Source organism: Coregonus clupeaformis, chromosome 25 (assembly GCF_020615455.1).
Source record: "Coregonus clupeaformis isolate EN_2021a chromosome 25, ASM2061545v1, whole genome shotgun sequence".
NCBI lineage: Eukaryota > Metazoa > Chordata > Actinopteri > Salmoniformes > Salmonidae > Coregonus > Coregonus clupeaformis.
In genome coordinates this window covers 1,095,130-1,108,012 of record NC_059216.1, presented here as the reverse complement: position 1 = coordinate 1,108,012, position 12,883 = coordinate 1,095,130, and the positions used below count along the sequence as shown (strand labels likewise).

The following is a 12,883-nucleotide window of genomic DNA, read 5'->3' as shown; positions in this document are numbered from 1 at the left end:
ACATTCCCAGTGGGTCAGAAGTACACTCAATTAGTATTTGGTAGCATTGCCTTTAAATTGTTTAACTTGGGTCAAACCTTTCGAGTAGACTTCCACAAGCTTCCCACAATAAGTTGGGTGAATTTTGGCCCATTCATCCTGACAGAGCTGGTGTAACTGAGTCAGGTTTGTAGGCCTCCTTGCTCGCACACGCTTTTTCAGTTCTGCCCACACATTTTCTATAGGACTGAGGTCAGGGCTTTGTGATGGCCACTCCAATACCTTGACTTTGTTTTCCTTAAGCCATTTTGCCACAACTTTGGAAGTATGCTTGGGGTCATTGTCCATTTGGAAGACCCATTTGCGACCAAGCTTTAACTTCCTGACTGATGTCTTGAGATGTTGCTTCAATATATCCACATTATTTTCCTTCCTCATGATGCCATCTATTTTGTGAAGTGCACCAGTCCCTCCTGCAGCAAAGCACCCCCACAGCATGATGCTGCCACCCCCATGCTTCACAGTTGGCATGGTGTTCTTCGGCTTGCAACAGCCCCCATTTTCCTCCAAACATAAAGATGGTCATTATGGCCAAACAGTTATATTTTTGTTTCATAATACCAGAGGACATTTCTCCAAAAAGTACGATCTTTGTCCCCTTGTGCAGTTGCAAACCGTAGTCTGTCTTTTTTATGGCGGTTTTGGAGCAGTGGCTTCTTCCTTGCTGAGCGGCCTTTCAGGTTATGTCGATATAGGACTCGGTTTACTGTGAATATAGATACTTTTGTACCTGTTTCCTCCAGCATCTTCACAAGGTCCTTTGCTGTTGTTCTGGGATTGATTTGCACTTTTCGCACCAAAGTACGTTCATCTCTAGGAGACAGAACGCATCTCCTTCCTGAGCGGTATGACGGCTGCGTGGTCCCATGGTGTTTATACTTGCGTACTATTGTTTGTACAGATGAACATGGTACCTTCAGGTGTTTGAAAATTGCTCCCAAGGATGAACCAGACTTGTGGAGGTCTACAATTTTTTTTCTGAGGTCTTGGCTGATTTCTTTTCATTTTCCCATGATGTCAAGCAAAGAGGCACTGAGTTTGAAGGTAGGCCTTGTAATACATCTACAGGTCCACCTCCAATTGACTCAAATGATGTCAATTAGCCTATCAGAAGCTTCTAAAGCCATGACATCATTTTCTGGAATTTTCCAAGCTGTTTAAAGGCACAGTCAACTTAGTGTATGTAAACTTCTGACCCACTGGAATTGTGCTACAGTGAATTATAAGTGAAATAATCTGTCTGTAAACAATTGTTGGAAAAATTACTTGTGTCATGCACAAAGTAGATATCCTAACCGACTTGCCAAAACTATAGTTTTTTGTGGAGTGGTTGAAAAACGAGTTTTAATGACTCCAACCTAAGTGTATGTAAACTTCTGACTTCAGTTGTTGGTTAAAGAAGGATTTTTAAGCCTTGAGGCAATTGAGACATGGATTGTGTGTGTGCCATTCAGAGGGTGAATGGGCAAGAAAATATTTAAATGCCTTTGAACGGGGTATGGTAGTAGGTGCCAGGCACACCGATTTGTGTCAAGAACTGCAACGCTGCTAGGTTTTTCACACTCAACAGTTTTGTGTATCAAGTATGGTCCACCACCCAAAGGACATCCAGCCAACTTTACACAACTGTGGGAAGCATTGGAGTCTACATGGGTCAGCATCCCTGTGGAACGCTTTCGACACCTTGTACAGTCCGTACCCCGACGAATTGAGGCTGTTCTGAGGGTAAAATAACAGCAGTAATGTATGTTAGTGGTGGTGACAAACAACACTGGGCATAACTCTAATAGCCAATTTGCTGGAATTATTGTTGAGAGTGTCTTGACGTGACTTACTTTAATGTATGACTGTTATTTATCGAATCGCCTAACTTTGTTTAATTGTCACTCAAATAAATTAATCATGTAACAATTAACTCATTAGGAATTTGGGGCACCACGGAAGAAGTTGTTTAACGAGTCACCATCTCCCGAATTAAACTCTTAGAAGATATATGTTACATATAATCGATAACAGTCACATATTAAATAATTACCTCTTATCAGTCTCATTCTGAACGTCGCATAATCCTTGAACCTGCAAGAACCCTGACCTTATTGATGAATCAGCAATACACAAATTGGCTTAAGTATTTATTCACTAACTAACTAAATAATAACACAATACAAACACACATAGGTTATTGATTACTAACGTAATACAATGAAAACAGGTCCCTAGTGGACTGGACTAACATTAGCATGAATGCTTGGGTAGTGGAGGGGTCTGAATGGAAGGGAGAGACAGAGATTCAAACTATCGTAGTTACTTTGGAAACTACGCTCACAGTAATCATAATACTTATGCACCATAATAATCGCTCATTCGGATTAGAAATGCAACATGTATTTACGTGTTGCTGTCCTCGATAGTTGAGTTGATCATGTAGGTCTCTGGTTTGCCCACCAGAGATCTCAATGTCCTTGGTAGAGTTTCTGGTTGTAGTGGTGGTTAGAATGGATACTTCAGATGTACCAGCTGTTGTCGGAGAGGGATTGTCCTTTCCAACTTGTGTCTTTAGTGAAAGTTCTCTAGACAACTATACATGCCAGCTGCAGACTGAATTGATAAGGTATAGTGCATTGTCTTCTTCTTCACCTCGTGTAGAGGTTGAGAGTTTCAGAGTTTCTCCATTTCAAACGTGTGGACTAACGTCTCACGTTTTCTGGTCTTTCTAGTCTAACCATTTTGTAACGTGTAGCTTCAACTTCACGCTTTTTGGTTCTTGTGGAGTGTCAACCATTTTAAGCCGTGGGGCTTACTGGTCTGGTAGAAATTCAATCATTTGCAACGTTTGGCTCATGCTTCACGTCTGCTGCTCTGAGGTGAATTTCGTCACAAGGATTTTTATGCACTCTGGGTAAAAGTGGCGTTCCATCATGTTTGTGCTCATCTGGGCGTGGCCACTGACTGAGAACAAATCAATATGGAAAACAATAATCTCATCTAGAATGCTAAAATCACATTGTTATCTTCAAAAAAGTATTATTATACTTAATCATTTGTTTTATACAACAAATAGATGCAAACCTCATAACTGGGAAGTGTACCCCCCCAGAGATACAGTTATGTTGTTTCACCGTCTTTAATGACATCACAACATAGTCATGAATTTGACGTGATTGTTCTTTAAGTCCCCACCAACCATTTCCCACATACTTTTAAGTAGGAATGTTGTTTCATTATCCACTTTTGGATGTTGGAGTTTTGGCGGGAAGACTTCCTTTGTTAACAAAGGGGTCCTTTCTCCCAATACTTCATGGCAAGGAAGAGAAAGTCTCTGCAAGGAATTTACGACCGGTCATAAAACTGGCCCCCAGGAAAGGGGGTGCTCAAACCTTTGCCTAGCAGGAATATTTGATCCTCAGCCCATGAGGGCAAGTCATGACAAGAGAGTACTCCATGTCCATGCAAAAATACTACACCAATGTAGCACCTAATCACTGACATGTAGGCCTTAAGTGTTAGCCTACTTCCACTGTTACCTGATCCATAACCTGTAACTTAAGCCTGTAATTTAAGCCTGTAAGCCTGTAACTTGACTAGTTATGAACCTGTAATCTGGTTCACAAATTCTGCTGCCTTCGGTGTGAGGATGTGTCAAGTCAGGATCAACATTCTTCATGCAGACTGAGAGCAGAGCTCTGCGCAATTCTGCTACCCTTATGAATGGCCCTACACACCTTCTGCTCCTCCAACTTTGAGAGGGACTCTTCTGTGACCCCATGGTCATGCAGGAAATCCGAGATGTTGATGATTGACATCTTTAAGAAGCTGGACTGCTAGCTACACATGTCCTGTGTAAATAGATAGATGTTAGCATATCTAGTGGTGCCAAAAAGTTGTGTTAAACCCAGTCATTTTGAACGGGGACTGTTTCATCTAAATTACACTATAGTGACCTGGAAATACGATGACATTGCTAAAGTAGGTAAATATTTAGCTGGAAACAACTTTGAAATCATCATCAGGTCGTCAAATTTACTTTAGTAGTGACAATGTTGTCATTAGGTAACAAAGTTCATAAAAATAGCTAGCAATGATAACGTTAGCTAGCTATCTAAAATCCACTGGTCTCTCAATCTAGCTTGCTAACATTATACTGCATCTAAAGTCAATCTGGCAACATAAAAATGATGACAAAGGTTTTCTTACTAATTATTTGCCTCCTTTTGAAATGTAATTTTTATAAGCCACTGTAATGAACAAACTCGATTTACAACTAGCGTACAAAAAATCTAAACGTTTTTGACTTTATCCACAAAATGTAATTTCGACTTCATTCTCGAAATGTTGCCACTTTTTTTTAAAGTACTAACCGGGCAAAAAAAGGTTATTTAAATAAAAAAATCTCTCTGCACTTGGCCCTAATAATCTTCTGTAGATAGGCCTACTCCATAATACATATTTTGCTTAGATAAAAAAATGTACTCACTAAAACAATATTATTTCAAAGTATATTTTATAACGTTGGATCAGATTATGTTTGAAACATCTTGGGGAAAAAGAGTTTCCACATTTTTAAATCACATCATTTTTGTTGAGTATTCACATTAATTTACATTGGAATAATTTAATGCAATTGTGAGTGGAGAGGGATGTGCCAGGCCAAAATGACAGAGTGTTGTGCTACTGGCAGGGTGCATGCTGCTTGCATTAACTCTATTAAAGTTTAAGTCCATGATAAATTGTTAATCCTTTCACTGGAGGCAGTGTATTAGTCAACAGTAAGTGCTCTCCTCCTCTCTATGTCTCAGTCCCTTATGCTAAGAGCAAAGTGTAACAACCACTAGATGGACATTGCATTAAGAGACGGAAATGTGCCAAAAGTGCCAGCCAGAGTCCTCCCACTAAGGCTAATACAGTGGGGAGAACAAGTATTTGATACACTGCCGATTTTGCAGGTTTTCCTACTTACAAAGCATGTAGAGGTCTGTAATTTTTATCATAGGTACACTTCAACTGTGAGAGACGGAATCTAAAACAAAAATCCATAAAATCACATTGTATGATTTTTAAGTAATTAATTTGCATTTTATTGCATGACATAAGTATTTGATCACCTACCAACCAGTAAGAATTCCGGTTCTCACAGACCTGTTCGTTTTTCTTTAAGAAGCCCTCCTGTTCTCCACTCATTACCTGTATTAACTGCACCTGTTTGAACTCGTTACCTGTATAAAAGACACCTGTCCACACACTCAATCAAACAGACTCCAACCTCTCCACAATGGCCAAGACCAGAGAGCTGTGTAAGGACATCAGGGATAAAATTGTAGACCTGCACAAGGCTGGGATGGGCTACAGGACAATAGGCAAGCAGCTTGGTGAGAAGGCAACAACTGTTGCCGCAATTATTAGAAAATGGAAGAAGTTCAAGATGACGGTCAATCACCCTCGGTCTGGGGCTCCATGCAAGATCTCACCTCGTGGGGCATCAATGATCATGAGGAAGGTGAGGGATCAGCCCAGAACTACACAGAAGGACCTGGTCAATGACCTGAAGAGAGCTGGGACCACAGTCTCAAAGAAAACCATTAGTAACACACTACGCCGTCATGGATTAAAATCCTGCAGCGCACGCAAGGTCCCCCTGCTCAAGCCAGCGCATGTCCAGGCCCGTCTGAAGTTTGCCAATGACCATCTGGATGATCCAGAGGAGGAATGGGAGAAGGTCATGTGGTCTGATGAGACAAAAATAGAGCTTTTTGGTCTAAATCCACTCGCCGTGTTTGGAGGAAGAAGGAGGATGAGTACAACCCTAAGAACACCATCCCAACTGTGAAGCATGGAGGTGGAAACATCATTCTTTGGGGATGCTTTTCTGCAAAGGGGACAGGATGACTGCACCGTATTGAGGGGAGGATGGATGGGGCCATGTATCGCGAGAACTTGGCCAACAACCTCCTTCCCTCAGTAAGAGCATTGAAGATGGGTCGTGGCTGGGTCTTCCAGCATGACAACGACCCGAATCACACAGCCAGGGCAACTAAGGAGTGGCTCCGTAAGAAGCATCTCAAGGTCCTGGAGTGGCCTAGCCAGTCTCCAGACCGGAACCCAATAGAAAATCTTTGGAGGGAGCTGAAAGTCTGTATTGCCCAGCGACAGCCCCGAAACCTGAAGGATCTGGAGAAGGTCTGTATGGAGGAGTGGGCCAAAATCCCTGCTGTAGTGTGTGCAAACCTGGTCAAAACCTACAGGAAACGTATGATCTCTGTGATTGCAAACAAAGGTTTCTGTACCAAATATTAAGTTCTGCTTTTCTGATGTATCAAATACTTATGTCATGCAATAAAATGCAAATTAATTACTTAAAAATCATACAATGTGATTTTCTGGATTTTTGTTTTAGATTCTGTCTCTCACAGTTGAAGTGTACCTATGATAAAAATTACAGACCTCTACATGCTTTGTAAGTAGGAAAACCTGCAAAATCGGCAGTGTATCAAATACTTGTTCTCCCCACTGTATGTTTATTTGGACCATTCTCTGTGGGTTTTATAAGATGACTGTTTCTCCAAGACACCCATTGAAACTGAAATACCATTATTCAACTGTAATTTGAATTGAAATGTTCTTTTAAATTGCAGCTTTGTGACATTATACAGTGAATTTATCAATGAGTGAAAACATGAAGGTACAGTCAATGCTTGCGGCCCTTGCATCAATGCTCACAACAACACCATTAGTCATAAAAGCCCTCTTAACGCTCACAGGTTGACGTTTATTGTCATGAGTCTTGTCCTAGAGGCAGAACTGAGCGATTTCCCTTTAGATATGCCAGTTGCAAAGTAAAAATCGGCTATATTGTAAAGATTCATTTAAATAAAAATGTGCTTTTTTGGTCAAAATATTAGGTTAGGGTTGGGCATTAGGGTTAGCAGTGTGGTTAAGGTTAGGGTTAAGCACTCTGCAGAGCTGCCTCCAGAACATGATTCATGACGAAAAACACTAACCTGCTCAACACAATCAAAACACTCATCCTTCAATGCGAAGAATAGTTCCCACATGGAGAATAAAACTTATCCCTCCAGTAATGATGTCTATTGAATAGTGGAACCCTGGAGAGATGACATGGGTTCAGCACAATAGGATAGCCTTTCTTTCGCACATTCAAGAGCCAATACGTTCTGAGATGAAAATATAATGTGCTGGAGTGCTCAAATTGGTATACAAGCTGCTCTTTAAAAAGGCTAGTCAATAGATCTAGTCACCACATCCTATTTTATCATTTTATATTTATAAGTATATAGGGCACTGAATGAGCCAGTGAATTGAGTATGTTTTGGTCCACTGTGTCCCCATGGAGACTCTCTGCCCTATGGAGCCCACTGTTCCTTTGAGCCTGGGTCTTGTGGCTGGTCAACGTCCAATGAGCTGTCCTCTTGGAGGAGGGTCAGTGGGGAGGAACTGGGAGACAGTGAAGACATGCTGGGGACAGCGCTGCAAAATACACAAGGTAAATTGTGCAAAACACACCAGGTCAATCAAAGGTAACCAGGCCTAAAATTGCTGGGTAACACTTTATTTGAAGGAGGTATACATGAAGACACCTTTATGAGACCAGACATAAATAGCGGTTGGGTATTACAGTGTGCTGTATAAAGTACCAATTTTACACTAGACTGGTCCTCATCCTGGAAATTGGGTATTTTCTTGATACTCAGTCACTAAACACTAGTGGACATACAGTGTACTGAAAATAGAGTTCAATCTTGCAACCCTCTTGTCGTATGTGCCATACAGTATAAGCACCTTTTGCACCCAATAGGTAATTGACCAGGAATAGTAAATGGAGATATGATGGTGTCAGTGGAGGCTGCTGAGGAGAGGACGGCTCATAATAATGTCTGGAACGGAGCAAAAGGAATGGCATCAAACACCTGGAAACCATGTGTTTGATGTATTTGATACCATTCCACCGATTCCGTTCCAGCCATTACCACGAGCCCGTTCTCCCCAATTAAGGTGCCACCAACCTCCTGTGGATGGTGTCCTACAGCTGTAGAGTTCGATGTATTCTCTGAGAATTGGTTTTCAGGTGCTGTTGAGTCTCCTCTCCATCAGGTCCTGGAGCTAGGAGAGGGGAACTACAGTATGAGAAGACTGTGTATAGGCAAAGACGATCCTCCAGGTTTCTTTCCACGTTTCTCATATTACACAGAGACCGGAAATCCATTTTGTTCTTTATGACTCCAATGGGATTTTCATTCCAATTCAAGTTTTCAAAACATTGGGGAATCTAATGCCTTTGTATGCCTAAAGGAGGAATGCCCTATGGGGTTATCACTGAATAGAATGACATCCTTTGGACAGTTTGTCGATGATTTACAATCAGTTATAACACCTGAGTATTATGAAGCCCAGCATTTTTACATTTACATTTAAGTCATTTAGCAGACGCTCTTATCCAGAGCGACTTACAAATTGGTGCATTCAACTTAGGATAGCCAGTGGGACAACCACATCTCGATCACAATAAGTACATTTCTTTAAACAAGTCAGTGCTAGCAGGAGTATGGTGTGATGTAAAACATGTCCTGTTGCTGCTGAAATGATTTCCATTCATTTTCTGCATTTCAGTTTATAGCTCCAATTGGTTTCAGTCCAAATCGACAAGCACTGTGCCAAGGCAATATTTATTGTTTTTGAGATGAGGACTGAAAGAATGATTTCTTCAGAGCTCTATCAGTCATGCCCTGTTGACTGGTGCACTACATCAGTGTCAGCTCCCCTCTGTGTTGCGGTTATCGGCTTCTCCCCCAGGGCACTTCCTGTTCCTGGCCGTGAGAAGGAATAGTTCCAGTCATGAGGTGTCTGTCCGGAGTCACTCCTTCCCCCAACCGGTCTCTACCACAGCCTGTCAGGTGAGAGGTGTAAATTGACCTATCTATCCAGCCACCCAATGGCTTCCTTACTGATGAGATAATCTCCCCTTCTAACAACATGCTCACTGATGACTCACTGATGAGTTCTAGACATCCTCATTAAGGGAGTTTTAGAAACACCCTCAAAAGATGCCAGAATCACACAACCATAGCCAAGGCCTGTCTATTGATTTGAATTTTTTGTAATTAGTCTGTTTTTCCCCCCCAGACAGCTGGTATATCATAGAGAGCAGTAATATGGTACTACACACAGAATATCAAACTTCATACAGTTTTAAGTCATGTTAAAGTCTTCAAACAGTATGTCATGAAATTCACTAATTCACATCCCTTCTGGATGTCTCTGTCTGCAGTTGCATTTCTCCCTGTATCTCTATGGGGAGTTTAATGGCACCGTGCTGCTGTCACTAGAGGAAAACAGTACTACCACATCCCCGTTGGTGTGGGAGAGGTCTGGACAGTGGAAAGACAACTGGCAGGACATCTCTCTACAGCTACCTGCCCTCCTCAATGGGTATGGTGCCCTAATGTACTGCTTAATTACTGACCTGAGGTGTCAACACATAACGTTACAGTACATAAAGTTCAGAGTTAGAGTTTATTGAGTGATTGCAGTTTGATAAATGATTACTGTGAAAGAATGTGAAAGAATTTAGGGTATTTTAATAAAGCATAAACTAATATGAAATCTAGATTGAATGCCATACTGTGTTGCTCTCCATTCATTGTATGTGTGTTCGCCCAGGTTCCACCTCAAGGTGAAGGCTCTGTGGGGACCAGGCTCCAATGCTGACATCGCCCTAGATGACATCGCCCTGGGGGCAGCATGCTTTGACACAGGTAGCCCTCCATGTACACAACACAAACAGTCAGCTCTCAATGTAGATACTGTAACATACTGTATGGCTAGAGTACAGTGGGTGACTATTTGGAGGGCTCCCTAAATGTTTTAAGATTACATTTACTGATTGACTGATTATTTTGGCCTCCTGAGTGGCACAGTGGTCTAAGGCACTGCATCGCAGTGCTTAGGCGTCGCTACAGCCTGGGGATCGATTGGCCCAGCCTGGGGTTCGATTGGCCCAGCACCGTTTGGGTTAGAGGAGGGTTTGACCGGCGGGGCTTTACTTGGCTTTGGACTGTGTTTCCTCCGACACATTGGTACGGCTTGTCTTGTTGGGTATGTATGAGTGTCTGAGCTGTGTGTTAACCGGTTAAACAGACAGCTCAGTACTTTTAACACGTCAATACCTCTCACATAGACCAGTAGTGATGTAGTCAATCTTTCCTCTACTTTGAGCAAGGAGAGATGATATGCATGATGTTGATATTAGCCCTTTGTGTACATTTAAGGGCCAGACGTGCTGCTCTGTTCTGGGCCAACTGTAATTTGCCTATGTTATGCGAGCAGTGTGTTAAGAAGCAGTGTGGCTTGTAGGGTCATGCTTTAAAGACACGTCTCGACATTCCCCTCTCCTGAGACCGTTGGGGAGATACAGCAATGAGACAAGGTCATAACTACCAATTGGATATAACAAAATTGGGTAGAAAAAAAAATAATATATTGTGACGTCACGAGAGGCTACACAGCTTTCAGCGGGATTGCTCAAGTAGTGCAAGGAGACAAGGTTCAAACAAAACAAGGATTTTATTATAGGTCTTGGGAAATTAACGAAAATATAACAAAATTCTGTTCTCTTGTGGCTCTTTAAGGGTTAACAGTTCAGGGGAGGTCTCTTCCACATCCAAAATCATAATTCTCACTCGCTCAGATAACTTTTCCCCAGCCTTACTGTAGTCCACGTTGCAGCTAGTGGCCAACCCAGCAAAAAGTCCTTCCAAATGTCTCTCACGTATTTCCACAGGTGCATATATCCAAAGGTGAGTATTTCCCAAAGGTAAGTATCTCCAAATCCTTATATTCCTCATGGAAGTGGACGTGCAGCACTCTTGTCCTCCAGAGAGCCCAGGTTGGAGACTGTGTCTCTTCCCTTCCCAAACCTTCAGCTCATCAGCTCCTCATTTGTTTCAGCTGCGTGGGAAGATTGGCCATAGAGGGGTGGAGTTCCCGACCATACCAGCAGATGGAGCCATAGCTGTCTGGGTTTTCAGCCACCTCAGGGGGATGTAACGTCCCTCCAGGACACAGCCTCTCGTGACATCCACATCCCCCTCCTCGGGACCGACGTCCTCGTCGGGTAAAGGCAGCGAAGAAGGCATCACGCCGGGAGAGGGCGTCCGCATTGCCGTGGTGCTTGCCAGACTGCTCTCTCTTCAACTCCTCCAACTCTAGGACCAGGGACTCCGCCTCCTGTTGTCTCTCCTTGAGTTTCTTACTGAACGCATCAGCCTTGGTTTTAGCAGAGTTTAGCTTCTGTTGAGCAGCTTTCAGTTCCTTCTCTCTCTCTGCCTCCGCATTCTTCATCTTGTTCTCCAACACCTTGTACTTCTCCTCTGCCTTCTTCTGGACCTCCTTACTACTGCGCAGGGTCTCCTCACACTCCTCGATGGTCCTGCGCAGCCTCTCCAGCTCCTCCTGTTGCTTAGGGAAGGAGCTCTGTTGGAGTTTAGCCTGGAGGATATCTAACTCTTCTGTCTTCATGTCTAACTGTTGCTTTAACAAACGATACCTCTCAGCGGTCCCCTTCAGACCAGACAGTTCTTTGTCCAGATTCTGTAGCTCCGTCTCTGTGTCGGTCTGGGCACCTGCCATCCCTATCAGAGCCCGGGGCGGGAGTGAGTAACTCGGAGGATTGCACCGGAGCCTTCCCAGGATGAGTCTTGCCTCTCCGTTTCCGAGGTACTCGGGTTATCCTCTCCTGAGACTCTCTCCAGAGTGGGTAAAAGGCTGGGCAGTCTCGTCCAATTAGGACAGGGACGGGGAGGGAATCAACCACCCCCGCCGTCGTGTGTATGGTTCCCCGTGTGCTGGTCATTGTAAGTTTAGTAATGGGGTATTCTCTGGTGTCCCCATGGACACAGGAAACTGGGAGGACTTTCCCCGGGGTCAGACACGTTGGGCCCACCAAATCCTTACGCACCAGGGTGGCCCGGCTACCAGAATCCAGTAAGGCCTCCACATCATGGTGATTCACAGTTACCGGGCAGGTGGGGGGTCGATCTGGGCCGCCATCTACGACTCCCAAGAGCGAGGCAAAACGGTGTGTGGGTGCTGAGCTGGAGGACTCCGCAGTGGGCATAGGTTCATCGGCTGGTTTCCCACACTGCCAGGAGATATGTCCCATCTCCCCACACCGGTAACACTGTCGAGTTTCCCCCCTCCTGGTGTACTCTTCTTGGACCCGCCTGGTTTCTGGCTCCCCCTGGAGCCGGGATAAGTCCTGACGTGGCTGGGTTCGAGACCTTGGGGTCCTTTGGACGGGTTCTTCCCATTTGTGGTGGGGCCGCACTCCTGGGGTCTTTTCGGGAAGCATTCAGCATCTCCGCTGTGGCCTGGTACTTTTCCACAGCTTCCACGGTCAGATCAGCCGTGGTCAAGGCCTGTTGACTGATGAACCGTTTTGCCTCATAAGGCAGGGGCGCGTAGGTAACGATCCACCACAACGGCCTCCACCACCGCCGCTGCTGTATTCCTCTGCGGATCCAGCCATTTCCTTGCGATTCGGACAAGTTCATGCATCTGCGCCCGAGGAGGTTGGTCTGGTTGGAAGGTCCAGCTGTGAAAGCGCTGGGCCATACCAAACTTTGTGAGTCCATATCTGCTGAGGATCTCAGACTTCAGGGCATCATAGTCAGTAACCTGGTCAGGGCCCAGGTCCCGGACAGCATTCAGCGATTCCCCGGTTAGAAAGGGGGCTAACAGACCAACCCACTGTTGCTTGGGCCAGGCTTCCCTAGTGGCCGTGGCCTCAAACGCATGCAGGTATGCCTCAATGTCATCGGTAGCTCCCATCTTA

General features: G+C 44.1%; 1 protein-coding gene across 1 annotated transcript in view; it reads left to right on the top strand.

The window, feature by feature from the left end:
* The window catches only part of LOC121539139 (leukocyte tyrosine kinase receptor-like), a 133,089-nt gene that overhangs the window by 74,260 nt on the left and 45,946 nt on the right, over positions 1-12,883 (top strand). The window contains exons 7-10 of the mRNA XM_041847412.2: positions 7,388-7,537; positions 8,845-8,945; positions 9,320-9,480; positions 9,712-9,806. Coding sequence (XP_041703346.2) covers positions 7,388-7,537; positions 8,845-8,945; positions 9,320-9,480; positions 9,712-9,806 — 507 coding nt within the window. The remainder of the gene's footprint in view (positions 1-7,387; positions 7,538-8,844; positions 8,946-9,319; positions 9,481-9,711; positions 9,807-12,883) is intronic.